A 21,361-nucleotide genomic window follows, 5' to 3' on the forward strand; every position below is an offset into this window, starting at 1 on the left:
TCCTAAGATAACAATATAACGAATAAATATCTGTGTAGAGCAAACAGCATTATTGGATATTTCAAAATACATTAAATAAAAATATAAGATACCGATTTTCTGAGATATCTTTTATCGTTTATTTTACGTAATTGCTCTGTACCAACATTTAAAATTTGACTACTTTTATTTTAATCTACAATAATATTAAATAAAATCTCACAATCGATCCGGCCTAGGAAAAAATTTTAAATATACTTTATCTTTGAATAATTGAAGGACTCCCTGCAAAAATGTTGCAATCATAATTTTTATAAAAAGTGTTTTAATAAAAAAATGCTACTTCTGCATTGGCTACATGTTTTTTTATTTCCTGTAAAATTAAAAAAATGTTGGATACAATGTTTTTTTCTCAAGGAGCCCTTCAATTATATAATCTATTGCATATATGCGTGTACGTGTACAAAAAAGTACAATTAATTTGTATCAAAAAAGGTATGTTAAGTTAAAATTATTAGCTTTTATATTTTTCTAGAGAAATATCAAACCAAATGTGCAAAAAAAGCAGTATTTTTTATATCTACAAGGTATTTTGGAACAATTTCCGTAAAGATTTGATAATAAACATAATTGCAACAGCGAATTTTTCCTTTATTCACGATCTTTTTTGTTATAACAAACTTAATCATGATTTTATCAAAATTGTTCTTCAATAGTTATCATAATATCACTCCAAGAAATCGAAAAGATATGTTTACTAAAAAATGTTTGTGTTTTTGAAAAAAGATTTTCCGAGAATTACCTGATTTTTCAGACCTTTGATCAAATTTTTACGTAAATTAAAACAATTTTAAAGACAACTTCAAAATAAATTCAATTACGTAAACTTTTTATTTCTTTCTTTTTTTTTATGTCTGTACGGTAAAGGAAAAAAAATAAAATTAGTTGTTTCATATGTCAACTTTGAAAAAATATTGAAAAAAAACTTTAATAAGAGAGATAAGTAGGTTAATTTTTATATATTATAGCATAAAATATTCAATCTTTTTTTTGTAAAAGAAACAAGAAAATAAAATCTGTCATAAAATATATAATATTAAAAAAGAGTCAATGTTTAAAAATTCAAGAAATAAGTAGGTATTCCTTCAAATAAAACAAAATTTGTCTAAAATGAAATTCTAAATTAAAAAAATGTTTAAAAATGTAAAAATTTTTTACAAATCTTTACCGTCTTCGTACTCACAATATAAAAGTAGTCTTCAAAAAAGAACGATTTCGACAAAAACATTACGACCAAGTTATTTGAGTTTTTCGGACGAAGGACGGTTACCTGCAAACTTTCGGTTTTTCATGTTTTTCTAAGCAGGTAATCTCTATGGGAATGCAACGGTCGATCGTAGGACCTAATGTGCACGACGGAAATTTAGAAAGTCATAGTGAATCGTGTGCATATGGCCGACTGGCTACTCAACACGATTCTATACGCTCGAAACCGGTTCCAAGCTTTTCGCCGGAGGGGCCCCGTGACTCGAACGTAACGACGCATGTTCGAGAACGATAAGCTGGTGGTCACGGCGTGGCTGCTCTCGTGACGCGACGCAAGAAAACTTCATAAACCATTTGGAACAAGCGCGTTCGCCCCACAGTATTCGTTAACTAAACGTCTTCATTCATTACATTCCTATCTATCGTGGCGTCTAAATATTTATCATAATTATCGATGGTAAAGAATATTTCGATATCTAATGTATATAAGGTGTCTTGAAATACTTAGACTACATTGCGTGGCAAGATTTATTCATAAATTTAGAGTCGAATTTTCAATAACACAAATATCGAACCATTAATCGTTTCCTTTATCCATATTCTCAAGACTTTATGAAGTGAAAAAAAGAAAAAAGAAGAGAAAAAATTGGTATTCAAAAGTTTCCTTTCTTATAATGAAATTTTAGTTTTTAATTTTAATAGAATTTCTAATGCTCAATTTAATAAACTTTGCTAAGAAATAACAAAATTCAACGAAGAAGGTGATCCGAAAATATCATTCACAGATGTGACAGTTATAAAAATAGTTTTTATTGATTAGATGTATTAATAAAGAAAAGTTCACGAAGCTCTATATTTTGTTTTTACTTTTTAAAGCTTCGTTTTCACATACATACGTAATTCATTAAATATTTATTTATCGATATCCTTCCTTGTTCGACGATAAACTAATCAAAAATTTACTATATTATAGATTTTTTATGACAGTTACTATATTAAGTTGTTATGTTAAAGTTGATTCCCTTGTTTAAAAAAATTTATCGCTCAGTTAGCTTAACTGCAATTTTTATTTTTAACAATAAAAATGCCAAATTATTTCATTTTTCCTCATTTTTTACGAAAAATATTGTTTTGAAAGAACTGCAATTTCTCACACGAATTATGTGCCAAATCATGTGATCTCATAATTTTTACTTTCTGTGCGTTCTCTGAGTTTAAAAAGATAGGGACTTATTCATCTGTGCGTGTTAAAATCACCATTACTCCGGATTCTGAATCAATGCGGAAACTTCGCTCTAAACGTCAACTTCTTTCAACCTGACTCGACTTTTATCGTATATACTCGCGTCGCTCGCAAAAGCCTACAACGTCACCCACGTTGAACTTTTGTTTGACAAATTGCACTTGTCGGAACAACGATTGCAATCGATGGGCGCGATGGTGAAAAAAAAGAAGAGAGAAGGAAAACGAAAAATGACACTCAAAATAAAAAAAAAGCGGGAATATGTGGACGCGATATCGGACATCGTTGTTGCGTGTATTTATTTATGACAAAGGAAACTAGGGACAACGAGGAACGAGGGTAAACGTTGCAGCTCGAGTAACACAGCACGTTGCTTTCAACGTTACCAGCATTCCTAATTGCAAGAGACAACGGGCCCCACGTTCAGACCCTTAGAACAATTTCGACCAAATTTCGATCTCCTTAATCGATGATTAATTCAAAAGACAAAATTACATACAGCAAGACTTTTAGCTGTATCATCCGCCGTTCATAATATTCAATTTTCTTTCATGTGTGTCAAATAAAGGAATTAATAATTCTACATTAATAAAATTATACAGTCACGAAATTAATAGTGCGCCAGTATATCGATGATTTCTTCAAACTATTTTCCAAGTGTTTAAAATTGTGATTCCACGCACTCATTACGGCACTGGTAATTTTACATTTAGTCCAATATAAATATAAATTATCAGTATAATGCATGTGTACAACCATAATTTTGATCACCTGAAAAATAGTTTAAAGAAATCATCGATATAATGTTCGGTTAATTAGTCTCGTGACAATAATGTACACATATTTATAAATGATATAATTTAACGAATGTATTCTTACAAACAATAGCTTTGAAGTTAGTCACGACGCTAGATGCACTTTCATTTAACTTGAATAATTCGAGGAATTTGTGGGAGGAAGGAAAACAGAGATAAATATTTCAAAAAGATATAGATAGCAAGTGTAACTGAGAAAAACAGACTTGTGAGTGCTTATTGATTCAAGTTCTATGCCGTCGAAAATTACGAAAATTATAAGGATACATAAATTCGGGACGGAGAGAAATATGCGATATACTTGAAAAATTCTATAAGATTTAGCAAATAATTAAAAAAAATATGAATTTATATAATATGTTCTTGTTTCTTTTATGAAATAATTTTGTAACGAAATAATTTTTTGAGAAAGAAAAAGAATTAGAGCTTTATATACATATATCGCTATATGTCATATATCACAATATGTCATGTTGTCACGAATGTGATTCTACAGATTTTTTGTTCCATAACTCGCTCGAAACTATCTTAAATGATAGATTCTCTGAGAAATTCATAGCCAAGCTTTAACAAAAATACCAAGGGAACTCATACACACATTATTTATTGCAACTTTCTGTTGATATTATTTTTTATTTATAACTCGAAAACTATCGCTACTTCAATATTTTTATAAATAAAAAGTCGAATCCACGGAGAATCTACACACAGAAAAGTACATACTATACACTAACGGTAATTACTTGTTTTAAGTGTATTTAAAAAATTCATATATCTGCAAATCTATTATAAATTCATCATCATTTATTCAATCAGTAAGTTTAATATTTCAATCAAGATTATTAAATTAAAACAAATTCAATTGCTTATTACGCGCGCGCGCGCGCGTGTGTGTGTGTGTGTGTGTGTGTGTGTGTGTGTGTGTGTGTGTGTGTGTGTGTGTGTGTGTGTGTGTGTGTGTGTGTGTGTGTGTGTGTGTGTGTGTGTGTGTGTGTGTGTGTGTGTGTGTGTGTGTGTGTGTGTATGATTGTTTCTTCGATCAATTTTATAATACTCTTCAACAGAAAATAAATTCTTGTTTTAAATATATATTAATGAATTTCTGTAAAATTTGTAATAATATTTTAAAATTATTATCAAAAAAATATTCTTTGTTAAGGATAACATTATTTGAAACAATAAATTGAGTAATTACTTTTCTTAGCAATAGAATAATTTTTCTGTGTGTAGCATTAAAATGTATTAACATTTAGAGGATCATTTTAAATCTATAGTATCAATAGTAATTTAATAAAATAATAATCGCTACTGTAAAAATAATTGAATATCAATAATGCTGAGACATAAAGGGAAATTCAACGACACTAATAACCAAATTTAAAATTCATAATAAACAACAATGTCATCTCTCCTTGTAAACAAGTTTTGTACACACCGTACAACGGACATAAGTACAGCTCGAAACGAAAGGTCATATTGAGATATGAAAGTCAGAACAAAATTATAACGAGAGAAGAGAATGTAAGTTGCGCGCCAAGACTTGTTTAAAAACCGGGTAATTCTAAACTTGTCGCGTTGCGCCTGTACTTTCCACACTGTGCCGCTTCCCGCCCGTCACCTACAAGTCGCGTACAATGTCCGTTTCATTACAATTTTTCAAATGACCGATCTTTTTGAAACAGATTGTTCTCAGTACACTTTTCGTGTCAAACAGAAACAAAATTTTGATTCTTTTACCATCAACATTGTTAGATTTTTATTACCAAATTTTAAATATGGCGGAAGTCATTCGTTAAACGAAATACAGAGAGCAAGTGTAAATAGACAAGTATCGTTTGTACTCCGTTTAAATCTGAGTCGGGGTGATAAATCGTGCGGTAACGCAACAAGATCGAGGAGCATTTCTATTGAACAATGGAGAACAGACTTACCGAGAAGACAGAGCCAATCGGATGGTCGACGAATGCGCGTCGAGTGTACACCGAGTGTCCTCACCGCCGACGCTGAGCGATCGGAGTAATCGTCCACCACAAAAGTTCCCGAAGTAACGCTCTTTCCGGGCGCGTCCAGTTTTCGAGTCGTGCGGCGAAGAAGCCCGTCGAGAGAGAAAGAGAGAGACAGAGATTGTAAACTGGAGTACGAGGGGCCGTCGAACGAGGGAAGAAACCGATGCTTGGCACAATAAAGTGTAACACTAGAACACCACTCCGCCTTTACCGAACGCGTCACTGCGTCACTTTCGATAACGTCCGGTTATAAACTGCTGCGGCCGGTCGCGCGTCACAATCCGGCGCAGCGCCGTTAATAATAACGCGCCCGGTGCGCGAAATAAAAGTAAGAAAAAAGAAAAGAGAAACCGTGAGCCGAGCCACGCGGACGCGTCGCACACTCAGAGTCTTCGACCGCGAAAAACACGTATGGGACGGAACGTAACACGAGTCACACGCCGCTCCAGTCGCAACTGCCGCCAACGACCGAACTGTGCCTCACTGGCCCCCTCCTACCGCCCCCTCCAGGCCGCCCGCGCCGCGCCACGCCGGCAGGCCTGCGCACTGCGTCTGCGCGATCCACCTCCCTCTCTTCCTCCTGCCACGTTGCGTCGAGCGTCGCGTCGCGTCGCGTCGCGTCGCATACCGCTACGCGCCGGTTTAAATTCACCTTGTTTGTTGACCATTTCACTATTCTTTTTTTACCTTAATTAATTAAACAAGGACGATTTTGAAAAATCGACGTTCGAATAATCCACTTTCAGAAATCATAATTTTTCATACTCTAACAATTGTCGCACTTAACACTACGAGCGATCATTATTGTGATCATTTCTACTTTTTAGATTAATATTATACCTCTTGTGTAAAAGATAGGATTCTAAATTTTAGTTTTTTTAATATTACGTTTTTAATTTGTACTTTTTCATCACTTTATTTTCATAGTCTGATAAATTCGTTGGTACTTCTAGTGTTAAAATGAGATAGATACATATTTGGATAAAGAAAGAGAAAAAGATTTTTAGTGCAAAAAGTGCAAGCAGCATAAACAGACATAATATCTCCAAATATAATCCAATGATAATCGATATATATATATAATTTTTTCTTTTTATCTACTATAATTGTATTATAGTATATACTATAATATACTTTTTAGCTAATATAAAGTGAGTAACAAAGTTTAATTAACTTAATTGATGATTATGTATATAATTCGATTAATACTGACGATACAGCAAACTTTACAAACGATACAGCCAACTGTATTATTCTTAATATAATTTTACCTTTTGCGTGTCAAAATATAAAAGTAAGGAGAAAAATGTAATGCGAAAAAAAAAACGGAAATTAATTTAAAATGTAAATTTTCTCTTGAAATTTCACATATGACGGGACATTAAAGAGATGCCATTAATCGAGTAACGAGACAATAATGTAATTAATTAACATTGACCGATCATTTATAGCGCCGAGAAGTAATTGGTCACGCTCATATGTTATCGTGTAATTCAAACAATTTGACCGAATATAAATCAAACATTTAATATCGCCGCGCCCTGATAGCGTGTATATCGTAATTCTTGATATCGCATTAAAAACGCGACGACAGCCGCATATTACGCGACCACGTATCTACAAATGCGTTAAGTATCGCAACACACGTACGTTATATATCAGGAGCGAGTTTCTCGTTAATTTGTAATTTGAGACAAATATGGCCCGATGCACGTCATTTGCGTATCGGTGAAACACTGCGTCTGCTCCGGATCGTTGATCTGCCATAAAAGAGACCCTCATGAGCGGTTACTTTAATAGCAGCGGTTACTTTAATCGATTTAAGGGCCGATTCTACCAACGTCAGTTAACGTTTGTCCATATTTATCTCTGTTATTATATCATTATATTATAGTCGCGATACTATCAGATGTAAAAAAAAATTTTAATGAACTAAATGCTGACGAGAATGAATCGATTGATATAATCAACTATAAAAACAAAAAAAAGAGCTTTTATCGCGTATGAGATGCGATCGCGTATGGAATTTTTTTCCCAGATTTTTTGTGCGACCGAAACTTTTTATCCTCGAAATTCACGGTGATAATTCCGCTTCCGTGACGGAAGTGCGTTACGAGACAAAGCGATGACGCGTGTAACGTGTACACGTATAATGTTAAACGATATAACGTGGTTATATCATGCGTGCATGCTCTCTTTCGCCACGAGTTATTTCAGACCGTAATAGATGCCTATATGTACGCGCGCGTGTATTTGTGAACATGCGCTGCTATATGTACAAAAGTATATGCAGGGGACCGAGTCTGGACAATGAACAGCAGCATGTGGCAAAGAGCAAGCGCAAGATTCTGGTTGCAGACTATATACGACGTTGTACGGCTACGGACATCATAATGGGCAGATTTCGCCCCTTATTATGCTGTTTTTCAATTAATTCTATCGTATATCGATCTTGCCACGTCTCGTTACATCGATATTTCGTGAAAAAAATACGATCTGAACTACTAATTATTTCTACTATCAAAATGGATAAAAATTACAAATCTTATAAACGCAAAGTTTTAACATTATGTTCCTTATTCTTTTTCTTATAATCTTTAATCTTTTTCTTATAATCTTTTTTTCTTATAATCTTTTTATCTTAGAACCTCTAATGCGATGCTAGAATGTCTCAAAGAGAAGTTGAAAAAGTGAGAAAATATCGTCCGAGTATTCGTTTTAAGTTTGAGTCTATTAGGTGCTTTCCATTTATGACACAAGTCAATACAAACATTGTTCTACTTCTCTCTTTGTATTTTATAAGTAACAAAGACACTATTCTTGTATCAACATGTGTTTGACCAAATAGAAAACATCCATTATGGACTGAAATATATATTATCGCGTCGGAGTCTTGCGATTAGTGACCTTTCTTTCGAAGAGAACCTATCTCTCTTTTTTTTTTCGATTATCTGAGGTTTTATAAATTTAAGTTTTCAAACCAAATACGCTGGGATTTTCGTTTGTTCACTCACATAATCTGTAATGATTATATGTACCGTTTATTGTCATTAAAATTCGGCGCATACACTATTATATCCGCATGCATTACTATTTATCCGAGGAACAGCCCACGATAAAATAAATACTAAACATTTCTGAAGCGTCGTTACTCTGTCTCGTTACTTACGTCAAGCGATCCACCTGTCTCGCGTTTGTCTCTACGTTTTGTTTTTTCTCTCGGAACAGCTGATTAAACTCTCAGATAATATAGGCTGCATTCGGAAACGTTGCTCGAATGCCTCCGATGCCTCGGATTCATCATCTGTCCTTGTTCAACATTAAATGTTAAACAGATGATGAATCCGAGGCGTCAGAGGCATCCGAGCGACGTTTCCGAACGCAGTCATAGTATATACGTTAGCCTGTGTCTACTCCTCGCCAATTCTCATATTTCATGTGATTTATAAAGATCCATCCACTTCCAATCGTTTATGTCTATAACACTAAAGCTGAGAGTGTTGATCCTTGACATTTTTGTAAAGGACAAGTCAACTTGAAAATGGTTAATCCACAATTGAAGGAAAGTGCAATTAATTTGCACTGGGATGCAGGCGATAACGAAAAAGATGGCCTCTTCCTTGAAGCGACTAAGTTTGTTCCTTGGAGATACAGCGTAGCCACTCGAGCGCGAGCTGCCGTGTAACCTGTTTTCATTTTTATCGTCGGCATCAGGTTTCAGCGCAGGTGAGTCGCGGAGGTGCCGGTCGGAGTGGTGAACCAGCCTATATACACGGCACAACGTTTTCTTCTTCGTCGCAGAAATGCATTGACCTTCGAAACGAAGTAGCGCATTGGCGACAATCTACGCGCAGACATGCATTATATTTTCGAAAACGATGAGAAACATATAGTATCGGGACAATAAAAATCTGCAACGTTCGAACATATTCTACGTAAGCAATGCAATTTACTCGAATCGTAGTTTTGATTGTTAAAAAGTTATCTTAACGATACATATTTGCTTAAGAAAACACGACAAGGTATCTTTTGTAATCACACATCGCGATTGTGTAAATAACCTTGTTTAATTAATATACATGAATATACTCTTCATATTTGAATATTGCTCTACATTATTTGTCAATTACCATAATATACATTTAATTTGCAAAATTTCTACCGTAAACATCATTCCCTTAGGTCATTATCATTGGTTAAATAAAACACGTTGGATTGATAATATGTGCTTAAACATGTAATTTACATCATAATTATACATTGTGTTAACGTTTTCCACAGGATTAGTAAAGTACTGCGCGATGATAGTACGCCCAAGTCAAGTGCGATGGAAGTATAAAACTCTAAAATGACCCTTTTTATTCGGGTAATATATATCTAGCGGTGTTTCTACGCTTTCTACGCGTTCTTATATAAAGAAACAAATGTCATTATTTTATTTTCCTAATTATGTTCTAATGCGCTAAATAAACGATTCCGATATTTGTTCGAGAACAAGCTTTCCTGCTCTTTCTCTCATTTCCTCTCAAACATACGCGTTTATAATAAAGCTTCTCGCATTCATCTATATATAGATTTGCTCTTTCACAATGTCTCTCCCTTACTTTTACCTTCAACAATCACAGCTATAATCTTCGCTATCAAAACGTATTTTTGTCCTTAAACGGATTCTCTCCTTTGTAAGTACATTAGACACGACCGAAGAGAACATCGAATACGTAATGTTGCTTTTTTTCTTATTACTTATATAGTTTATACGCTATTATGTACAGTTACGAATATCAACGCATCGTGAATCCGCGATACTCGCTTGAAGCATCGAGAGTACCAGTTTCTTTCTGGACGACGCGATCATGAAAGACGATAGTACTGTTCAAAACCGGTCGATCATTTGCGAGCGCGTGAAGGAGAGGGACAGCGAAGAAACGCGAGCAAAAGTAAGAGAGAAAGGGAGAGAGGAAAGAAGAGAGAGGGAGAGATGTAGTTTATCCTAAAACTTAAAAGAAAAAAAATAGGAGGAGAGAATTCAAATATCTCGAAATCGATGCGTATTATACAAATCTCTCTGATGAACAACAACGTAATTCGATCCTTATTGCAAGTTTTATCTCTTAGCCTTCTAAATTAATCACTGAAATGGAGATCGCGAATAAAAATAGCGATCAACACACAGCGACAGTTACATAGAAATCGATTGGGAGTAAAAGAAATAAAAACTGATGCACAATGGTATAACGAGGTATGGGGTATACTTTGAATAATATAAATTGAGACATGATAACAGGAACTATAGGATACAAGACCGGCTCTAAGTTTTCTGCCGCTTCAAACAATTTTCTACTATTTTTATCTGCCTCCATTTTCTTCATTTATACTTTTCCTAATATCTTTGTAGACTTTTATCGATAACTATACATTGCACTAATGGCTGCAGGTTTTGGTAAACGTTTACCAAAACACATAATCGAAATGCTGCATTGAAAGTTTATCGCCTCTGACGACAGAATGTCCCATAATTGGAAAAAAAGTAAACATATTATTTCTGATAAAATTTAGAACAATATTTTTAGTAAAAATGCCGAGCAAAGATTTTTTTATTTTTCTATATTCGATTTTCGACAGTTAATCGTTTCTTAAAATTTTCTTAAAGCAAAGACCATTTCCAAATGAATCATAAAATAAATCATTATTTTAAACATCTATTTTATATTCGACATTATTTTCATTCCTACAATTTAATTCGGGAAAAGTCCATAACAAAGCACAATGACTTATCGAACTCGGAAAAATTAACATTTTAATATTTTCATTAAATCAGAAATCGATATCTAAATTTCATAAGAAACATGTTCACTTTTTACATGTTCTACTTTTCAAATTTTGATTATTGCAAGTGTATCTTATGAATATTTGTGCTCACTCATTTTTACAGCCGGCCCTGTTAATATATATGTATATGTTCCGTGCAAAACGAAAGAGATTTGGACAATACAAACAAAATGGTGGTTTTAAAGCATTGACTTATTGGCACCTCGTACAACATTATGTTATCACATATTAAATTATCACATGTGATAATATAATTGTCAATCCGCCATACAATATTAAATAGATTTTTTATATTAAATAAATTGAATTCAAAATTCGACGACTATATCTAACGCTAATATATGTGATATAAGGGTATTGTCGCTCGTGAAAACGAAATCTGGAGACATTCAAGTAAGAATTTGATGAATATATTAAATGAAAATAAAAGTCTGTATAAAGTATTATATGACATAATATCTATTAATTTCTATTAATTTCAGGGAATGCTTCAAGTGATACTTATGAGATTTTATGTACGTAAGTAGGCTACTTAATATTTTATTGTAATAATCTGATAATAAATAGTGCCATTATTTTTTTGACTATAGAGAGAAAATATTCTGCTCGACTTACATAAATGACAATCTTAACAACGTTATACGCATGTTAAGAGGATGTATACAATATCCGCTTTTGATGCATTATTTTTTTAACAATAGATTTTTTAGCCAATTTCCTTAGCAAAAATGTTGAAATATTAAATCGAATATTTCCAAATTATAAACGATCAAAATTATACAGATCGATATTTTACTTTAAATTCTCAATATCAAGAAATTTTCAAAAATATCATTTGGATCTCTAAATATAAAAGTATTAATATTATAATTTATTATAATTAAAAGTAAAATATCAATAACACAGTCTTATGTTTAAAATATATGGTATTCTTAAAAAATTATTGCTTCACATGAATTTTTCGATTTGATAAATGCTTAATAAGTTGATATAGGCCCATTGTAACAAAAATGTAATAAGAGTTGTGGTATTTACCAAAGATTAATAAAGACTTAATTTGAATCTTACTTGCTAAGATTCTGCAAGTTTTCTTAGTATCACAGCGTACATATTTCGTTCTGTTTTATGATGTGCATTATTTGACGTATGACTTTCTTATTTCTTACGTATTTTGTAGCTCAGAACTAATTTTCTATGAGGATAAAATTCTCTAATGTCTTTTTTAATTTTCCAGTAAGTGAAAAAGAATTAACTCTAAACCAAAAAAATTGTCTTTACTGGAATGTCTTTCGATAAATTTGTAACGCTTAATACATATTTATCATTCAATATTAATGAAATCACTAATCTCTCTTGCTTGAATGTCCCCATCATCAGATCTATTACAGATATCTGAATCACCGTGTAGATTGAACAAAGCTTTGTTGTAAAAAAGGATGCCGTGTGAAGCATAGCAAAATCTTGCTTTTACGTAACTAAGTTGCATTATTTTCTTTTCTTCGTATGTCTGTCGCGTTTTGTTATTTTTCCGCTTGTAACATTTCCAACAAGTTACGAGGACATTGTGGCACAAGTAGCCTGAACGGTAAAAACCAACTTACACTTACGATGTATCACTTCCTATCTTAGTAAGTAAAATCGATCGTCTTAAAACTTTTTTCACTTCGCGAATATTGACATTGCAATATCCGATAAACAATTTTGACAGGTAAAAAGTATCAACAATTTATAGAATGCCTTAAAAAGTAGCAAAATTGCTTTACGCAAAAGAGTGCATCTCACGATTATCTACGCAATTGGCATTCCACGCAAACGCCTCATACTGTCGCATACATCGATAAAGAAAAAACCGTTTAGTGTATTGTATTTACATTACCGAGATATAAAAATACTAATGAGAAACGTATCTTTATAGACGAGGTCCTCATGCATTTTCTCACTTTCTTAGAAATTAATTAATTCATAGTCAAGTTTGGCAGTAATATTGTCCCTAGCTATTTGCATTCTTATTGTTGACAAATTTTTTATCCTATTCAGCTTCCGACAAACACATTCTTGCGGGACGCACTGCGTGCTCATCATTAGTTTCTTGTTTCAGTTTGCTAATTCCAAACTGTGCAGTGACCACTGCATGCTAAAATCTTTATTAACTTTATTAACTGGAAGATCTCCAATTCTCCTCTTTCAGGTCTTCATCATGGGTATAAGAACAAATGCCCTCATGACTGTTACAACTATCATCACCATTGGCATCGGGAATACCAATCATTCGCAAAAGCATGCAATTTGAAAAGATTCGAATTTTCTCGCTGAACCAGATTTGCCTGAATCGAAAAAAAAATTTAGAAAAATTTCGATCGTGAATTTACATAGTGGGTGTGTGTACATACACACACACACATACACGCACGCACACGCACACGCACACACACACATACACGCACGCACGCACACGCGCACGCGCGCGCACCTATTTTACGAGAGCGTATATGTACGCTTTCCGTGAATGAGAGGCAGTTTCTTCTTACGATACATGTGCCTTTTAAAGCTAAAGAATTAAAAATTTTAATGAAATAAAAAAGTCAATGAGATTGACTAATTTTTTAATAAATAGAGAAAAAGCAGATGTTCAGCGAGATATCTCTTCACTACATGCTATCAATGTTCATCGCACTTCCCGAGGCAAAGAAATGTTTCGACAATCACACACGGGAACCATTGGATATCCTAATTTTAAGGAGGATAATAAAAATAATAATACTCGACACATTTGTCGCAACAACGTTCTGTAGCCTATTTTGCAAAAACAGCTCTTAATATCCACACAAACACGCGTGCGTTTGAGTGTGTGTATATATATATATATATATATATGTAGATAAGAATATTCAATATGCACAAGTATGTATACTCTCGCGATTCTAGAAATATAATAAATTTTATAAAGGTATGTCGCGTATATATATTCGCCTCTGTATACAGTTTCTCACTAGCGCGATTACAGCCCGAATGGGTTTATCGCGGGCGTATGGAACTGCGTGATCGTTTTACGTAAAATACGTATATACGTGGAAGAGAGAATGGCGTGAAACACATGTTTGATGTGTTGTCAAGAGTCCACGTTTCATTAACACTTTGTCTCCAAAGTCGCTCTCCTAACTTTGTCAGAACATTCGACATCCGGTTTCTCTTTGACTTCTGAATAACTACTACCAGAGCCTTCGGCCGATGATGTATGCGACGTATGCGGTCCGACTTCTTCCAAGGACAATATCTCTGTACCAGTAGGCGAGTAGCTCACGGTAGTTGCCTCACTTGTTGGGGACGTTACACAGCTGTCACCTACACTCCTACTACGCAGAGTATACCGAGGCTTTTGGAACTGTTGTATATTTAAAGACAAACTGGCCTGTATCGACGTTTTTTCCGAATTCTTCGAAGGGTTGTTCTCAGTTTGTTTCTCAGTTTGTACATCGACATGAGACGGACTTCTCGAGCGTGGAACGTGAAGCGGACTCTCTGGATCTGCTGCTAAATCAGACGACAAAATTTTTGAGCTTGCGGCTAATCTACTTGCGCAAGGAGAATACTTGGGCAAATTTATCGTGATTTTGTCCGCACCCACTGATAGAGATGATCGGCCAAATTTTTTCAATGGACTGCAAGCAGATTTTTTCTTTTTCAACTGTTTTGCGTCATTATAGGAATCTAAGCTCTCGACAGAATCGGTCTTCATTTGTTCCTTGCATTTGTCAAGATTTCTCTTTATTTTACTTGTACATGTACAATTCCAAGGAAACTTTTTCGTGACTTCTGTAGTTTTTGTGTGTGTTGTATCGGGCCTTTTAAACTTTGTAATATTATCTACAATTGAGATTTTATTATAATAACGTTGCCTACTGTCTTTATTACTGTTAACAGAGTCCATCGCCGACTCTATGCAATTGTACTTAAATCGAGATCCAGGAGACTTTTTTTCTGTAGGCTGAGTAAGAGTACCTCTGCAATCAGTAATATCCTTTTTAATATCACCAGAAACATTAGAAAATGATGCGACCGGTTTCTCCCCAATCGCACATTGTCGACAATCCTCCACAAGTATATCAATTAAAGTCGTGTGAGTTCTTTGACTATCTGTCTTCTTCTGATTTTGACCAAATGAATTCTTTAAGCTTCTATGAACAATATTTTTTTGAGCAAAGGGATTTTTCAAATTTTTTGGTAGATAGGTATGTTTCTTGGCGGCCTTTCCAGTATGATTCAATTGAAAATTGTGACAGTCGCTCACTTTTTCATTGGTTGTGCTTTTACTCTGATCTTTGTCTTTTGTGCATGTAGAAGAATCTTTCTGCTTAGAATTCTTATTCTCCGATCTCATACTAGATTTTTTCGAATTACCTTCGACATTTGAATACTCGTCTTTGGAACGTGTTTTCTTGAATGAATCTGAATAATAAGTTTCCTGATTTACAGCCTGTTGCTGATCACAAAAGAAGAATACATCATCTACAGAGGCGAAAGATGATTCTTCATCACAGGGAAGGACAGGTGTCTTCTCCCCTGTGGGAGGCGACTGCTAGACAAGCTTCTCCGTTGGTGAGCTTGTCGAAATGGAACTGATGGTATTAGAATTGTTGGAAATGGTACGTCCTTGACTGTTCGCATGCATATGGCCCCCTCCCTGTCCTCCCTGACTCTGGGAGAGGCTGAGTCGCCGTCAGTTTATCAATTCCACGCTTACAAATTGTTTCAGTCGTTCGAGGTATTGGTTGTATAACTCTACATCATTGTGCCCAGCACCCTGAAAAATACCCAAGATTATTATTATCACATTTATAATGAAACATACATTGGATATTTTATCGATCACAGCGTTTATATTACGCATTTGTACTTAAAAATTTTCATATATATAGCGATCTTTTTTAATTTAAATTATGAAAAGTATGAACAAAGCGCGTAACGACACAATAATAATATAAGTAAAAAAAATAAGTAAAAAGCTCAAGAAAATATTAAACACTTTTAATGATGTATTAATAATTATTTTATAATACCTCAACCCATAATGGTTCCACTGCTCGTGGACATCTTTCATAAATAGCCAGACCATGGCTAAAGTTTATAACTTCGTCTTCGGTACCGTGAATGACCAGAACAGGAGACGTTACTTTCGGCACTTTATCTATGCTGCAAAGAAATATAGAAAAATTACATTTACACGTCACAATATCGATATAAAAAGTAATTTTTATATTAAACCTCGTTAAGTTCTAATTTTCTTTTCTGTCAATCTTATATATTTTAAAAAATTTATTTATATATAATATTTTTATTTATTATATATTTTATTTATATTTTTGAAATTTATTTACAAGCATTTAAAATAATTTTAGATAAAAAGTTAAAATTTACGATCGATACATTAGCTTCTGACTATAGAATCTTTTTTTTTTTCTAAAAATAAATCATATCCAATTTTTAAAAATTGGCATTAAGGATATAGACTTAAAATAATTTTTATACATATAAAATATGTCTACATAATTACATAAATCAATATATATTGAGAAACAAAAAATATTACAAAAGATATTGGCTTGAAATTTAATTAAAAGAATAATTTTACATAAAATCTTTTTATTTAGAATTATTATCGCTTGAAAAATGTCAATCCTATGTCTTTTTAGTCAAAAACTTATATAGAATAAAACAAGACACATGCAAAAAACAAAAAAAATATACGATAATTGTTTCATTTAAAGAGTTATTTATTATACTGTCAACATAAATTTAATAGATACAATTTAATTCCCGTACTACTTATTTCCTATATTTTTCTGCAATTTATTATCTCTGCACTTTAACTATTTCAATTTAGAATAGTTTTGCGCAAGAAGTCATCTCTTCATTTTACACATACATTATTACCTAACAAATAGAAAATAATAGGAAAGCAAAACAATAAGAGAAACGATAAAGTATACGAAGATAAAATAAATAATGTCGAATAGACTACTAGGATATTTAAATATAATATAAGGAAGTTTTTATTTTCCATTCAGCAGAAATATTTTTTGAAATGTTGCAACGTAACGCAGTATTTTTATGCCTCACTCATTATACTAAACGTCACATGTATTTTGTATAAACACAACAATGAGTGAAGAAAAAAGTATACTATCGACAATTGTTCAAGATATTAAAATTTTAGTAAATAAAAAATAAAAAACTGGACTGAAAACACAGTTTATAAATAATTATCTTCCATAAACTTAAGTATTTTAGTACTGCAACAAGTAGTTTAAATAAGGATGGAAATGTGTCGAAAACAAAAAGCATGCTTATTGGCCATATATCTATGTCAATTGTGATGTGAAGCATGTGAATAGCTTGTTATGGAATAATAGCTGTATTGCAGTTGGTGAAATCATAAAACATTTGTAAATTATAGTGTTGAAAATATTGAAATTAGTAAAAAACTAAAATACACTAAAGTAAATGCTCGTTGGATGGCAGATTACTAAAACTACTCATTTTGAAAAAATTCCTAATACTAAAATATCAAGATCGCAATAAACATATTTTAGATATCATAAAAAAAATCATAAAGAAACTGATTAGAGAGACGCATTATGACAAGAATGCAACATGTAGGTTTCATTTACATAAATATAATATTATACAAATCCACGTGACACAAATATACATTTGTCGACTGCACACTCGTATAGCTTCTCAACAAGATAGTAATTTTATTATAAAAAAAAAAGAAAATACTTTTGCATTAAGCTATTATTGATTTTTTATTAATCACTGTGACTTTCTAATACACTTGTCAACCGTTTTAATCTGTAGATTACAATATGGAAAACAATTTTTAGATGTTTTGCGTCTTTAGAAAAAAAAGTAGATTTATTTACATTTTACTTATTATCTATTAAACATTTGTTAAAAGCTGAGAAATAATTTTTGAGTCAAAAAAAGGTGAAAAACGTATGTCGATGCGACTTTGACAATGGACCCTCTCATCTCACTTGACTTGGAAGTCTTTGAACTTTCGTGCTTCCTGTGATGAAAATATGTTTTGGCCAAGGAGGACATTTCCGGCTTACCTGGTGAAAGCATCAAAGAACCAAGTTCTTTTAGTTTTCGGGAAAGCAACCCGCATTCCGGACATGAGCGGTGAGTGCAGCACTACCGCGCCGACCTCGTATCTCGCAGCAAGATCGACCGTGGGCACCGTGCCGATGCTTTGGCCGTAGAGTATTATGTTCTCCGGACTGATGCCGTAACGTGTACGCAGTGCGTGCCACGCGGCGTCGATATCCGCGTAGAGGTTCTTCTCGGACGGCTTGCCACCCGAGACCCCGTAGCCCGAGTAATCGTAGCTGAATATATTGCAGTTTATGCGCGAGCCCAGCCCAAGGTAGAAACTCGACATCTGGCCGAGATCGACAGCATTCCCGTGCGAAAAGAGAATGGTGAAACGTGCGGTCGCCGAACAACGTACGAATAGGCATGCTATGCGGTTGCCGCGCGACGTCCTCGCATAGAAACCTTCCACTGACTCCTTCTCGCGTTCGGTATACTGCCACTCGGCTCGTTCCGATAGAGAAATGGAGAACTTGGAGCCCTCGTCCTCGACAAACGTGTACGTGGGCTCGGGCGGCAGGAAGGCTAATTTGTCTGCGATTCTGGACGGGCAGGGCGGACAACAGAAGAGGCAACACAGTTCACTCAGACTTAACCCGTTCATCGTGTAGCGCACCGGACATCCACTAAACGCCGTCTCTCTCTCTCTCTCTCTCTCTCGCTCTCTCTCCCCCTCTCTCTTTCTCTCTCTTTTATCACCCTGTTATCTCCCTCTGGTGAAGCTTCGGCATGGAGCTCTCCAGCGATCGGTTCGTCCTGGCTGAATCAAATGGAGTCGACAGATGCCTCAGGCACGTTGTCGCGCGAGATGAAAACCTCGATTTTTCATCACCTTAATGAATCACTCGCGACGTCATTTGTTATCGGTAATGTAACGAGAATCGCTCACAATCGCTCACAATGATTCAGCCATGACGGCTCGTGGTGAAACAGACCATTTCTCTCCCACCTTGCCTCGTTCTTTCTTTCGCTTCGCCTCTTCTTTTTTGCCAACACCGTGTCCCCACTCACTCTACGTTGCGTACTTTCATTGTGCAAGGTGAGACAAAGCGCGAGACAGAGACGAGGGCCACAATCCACTTTGCTCGCATCACATCGGTCACATTCCCATTTCCCATTCGACGATTCGACAGCTCGGAGCTCGGAGCAGCTCGGTGCCACCGAAGCTTCACCGATGCTTGTCTTGTCGCCGTTGTCGTTGTCGCTTGTCGGGTGTCAGACGATGACAGTCGATCAACTCCGATCAACTCCGACCAGTCCCGACGCCCCCGACGTGCCCCTTCCTTTTTAGTCGCGTTTACATTGAACTGCACTTGTCTCAAGTTTGCTTATCGAGGACTCGCCAGGGCCAGGACTCGCTGATGCAGCGAGATTCGTCTGGGATCATATTCTAGATTCTCGAAAAATATCGCGTACGAAAATATACAAAAATGCTATAGTATACGTAACATATACTATATTATAGCAGAAAAAAAGGGTACTTTCCAAGTGACACCAGTCTACGAGCATCATTCTATCTTTCTTGCCATTCAGAGAATGACAAAGCTAGAACGATATGTGTTTACTTGTATCACCAAATGGAAAGCACTCGATAGTTTTCAAGAATAATGCGCTTGCGTGCATCAAACCTTTCTCTTTTTTTCTAGCCATTGACTAACCGACCAATCACGGGACACAACAAAGTGTCCACGATGTTAGAAATCAGCTCTCGAAAAATTTCGAATGAAGAAAGAATTGACGTGTTGATTATGTTTCCGAATTGTTCAAATTTGATTTGTTAATTCCCTCTCTGTCTAAAATCTTGAACCGATTTCGAACATGAACAAGGCTTAAATACAGTTTTAAGACGTCATAAAACCAATCAGAGAACTATATTAGCTTCTTAAGATATTACTTAAATGAAATAAGAACGAACTGTGAATACCGGCTTTTTCTAAAGCTATATCCTCACAGGAGTAACGAGAAACTTTTTGTTAATTACCGCTGTTGTTTATCGCTAAATGTTTTAAAATTATGAAATATATCAATTAAAAGTTAATCTATAATGTGCTCTTTGCTTCTTATTTTTTGATTTTTACTATTCTTTACCATTTGCTTTTTTGCCTCTTGTTCTTTTTCTGTTTTCTGTCACCCAAGATAAAAGTTGATAAACTTTCGAAAGAGACAAGAAACATGTATGATAAGACCTGTACAGCACAGATCATTTCAGCAATATTGCTACATTTGCAAATATTGCCACAGTTTATGCACTGTACAAGGAAACACAACTGTCGATAAAAGTCACAAAGAGGGAGGAGCCAATAGTAAGTAAAAACAAAAAAAAAACAGGAAACAAAAAGTACACTGTAGATTAGTTTTCATAGTTTATATTCTAAAAATAAGCTGTTTATTCTGCAAGGGACATTACATTATAGAAATTTTAATAATTAGAAAAACTGGCAGATCACTAATTAGTCTAAAGAGTGGATTTTCAAATAATAAGTAATGTATAATATATACAATTTATTGTTCAATCTAAGTCTAAAATTTATTTGGATTACTTTATTTCAATTAGTATGCAATACAGAGAGCATAATTAATAACTTAATATTTCATTTAACTCCTCTCACGACATACTTATATACAGTGTTGGAACGTATCTAGGTAAAAGTATCTAGATACAGTATCTAGATACTTTAGCTATACCTAAGTGCATTACCTAGATCTTTATAGGCGGAGATACCTATATCCGTATCTAGTTTTTTGATACGGTATCTTTTAAGTTTTAGATACATAGATACAAGGTATTTATACACAAATACTGTCGCCACCATTAAGAGTGCCTTCCTACAAGCGACACAGTATAACACAGTGATCATCTTTGTTTAACATTGACGAACAACAAAAAATTGATAACGAGTAGAATTAATTTTATGATTTATCAGTTTTGTAGATATGCATATGCATGTAAAACTAAATAATACTCAATTTTTATTTAAAACTATTAATGAAACCGATTTTAATGTTGTAGTCTGGGTTTTGTTAAAATAAACAAATAAAATGTGATATTTAATTTACGTTGCTTATTA

The 21,361-nt window shown here is 34.2% G+C and overlaps 3 protein-coding genes across 3 annotated transcripts in view; all 3 read right to left on the minus strand.

Moving 5' to 3' along the window:
* LOC108730528 (semaphorin-1A) overlaps nt 1-5,752 on the minus strand; it is a 237,913-nt gene extending 232,161 nt beyond the window's left edge. Inside the window, exon 1 of the mRNA XM_018460288.1 lies at nt 5,235-5,752. The gene's annotated coding sequence lies outside the window, so the exon portion shown is untranslated. The remainder of the gene's footprint in view (nt 1-5,234) is intronic.
* A 7,796-nt stretch (nt 5,753-13,548) lies between these two features.
* LOC108730488 (uncharacterized) lies at nt 13,549-15,803 on the minus strand. The gene is made up of 2 exons (XM_018460211.1): nt 15,786-15,803; nt 13,549-15,711 (listed from the first exon to the last, which is right to left on the minus strand). Exons 1-2 carry the CDS (start codon nt 15,801-15,803, stop codon nt 14,266-14,268), a joined length of 1,464 nt encoding a protein of 487 aa, XP_018315713.1. The 3' UTR covers nt 13,549-14,265.
* LOC108730525 (protein ABHD17B) lies at nt 15,627-18,897 on the minus strand. Its single transcript, XM_018460286.1, has 3 exons — nt 18,254-18,897; nt 16,196-16,328; nt 15,627-15,939 (listed from the first exon to the last, which is right to left on the minus strand). Exons 1-3 carry the CDS (start codon nt 18,895-18,897, stop codon nt 15,856-15,858), a joined length of 861 nt encoding a protein of 286 aa, XP_018315788.1. The 3' UTR covers nt 15,627-15,855.
* Nucleotides 18,898-21,361: the final 2,464 nt, after the last annotated feature.

Source organism: Mycetomoellerius zeteki, unplaced genomic scaffold (assembly GCF_001594055.1).
Source record: "Mycetomoellerius zeteki isolate Tzet28-1 unplaced genomic scaffold, Tzet1.0 scaffold93, whole genome shotgun sequence".
In the NCBI taxonomy this organism is placed as follows: Eukaryota; Metazoa; Arthropoda; class Insecta; order Hymenoptera; family Formicidae; genus Mycetomoellerius; species Mycetomoellerius zeteki.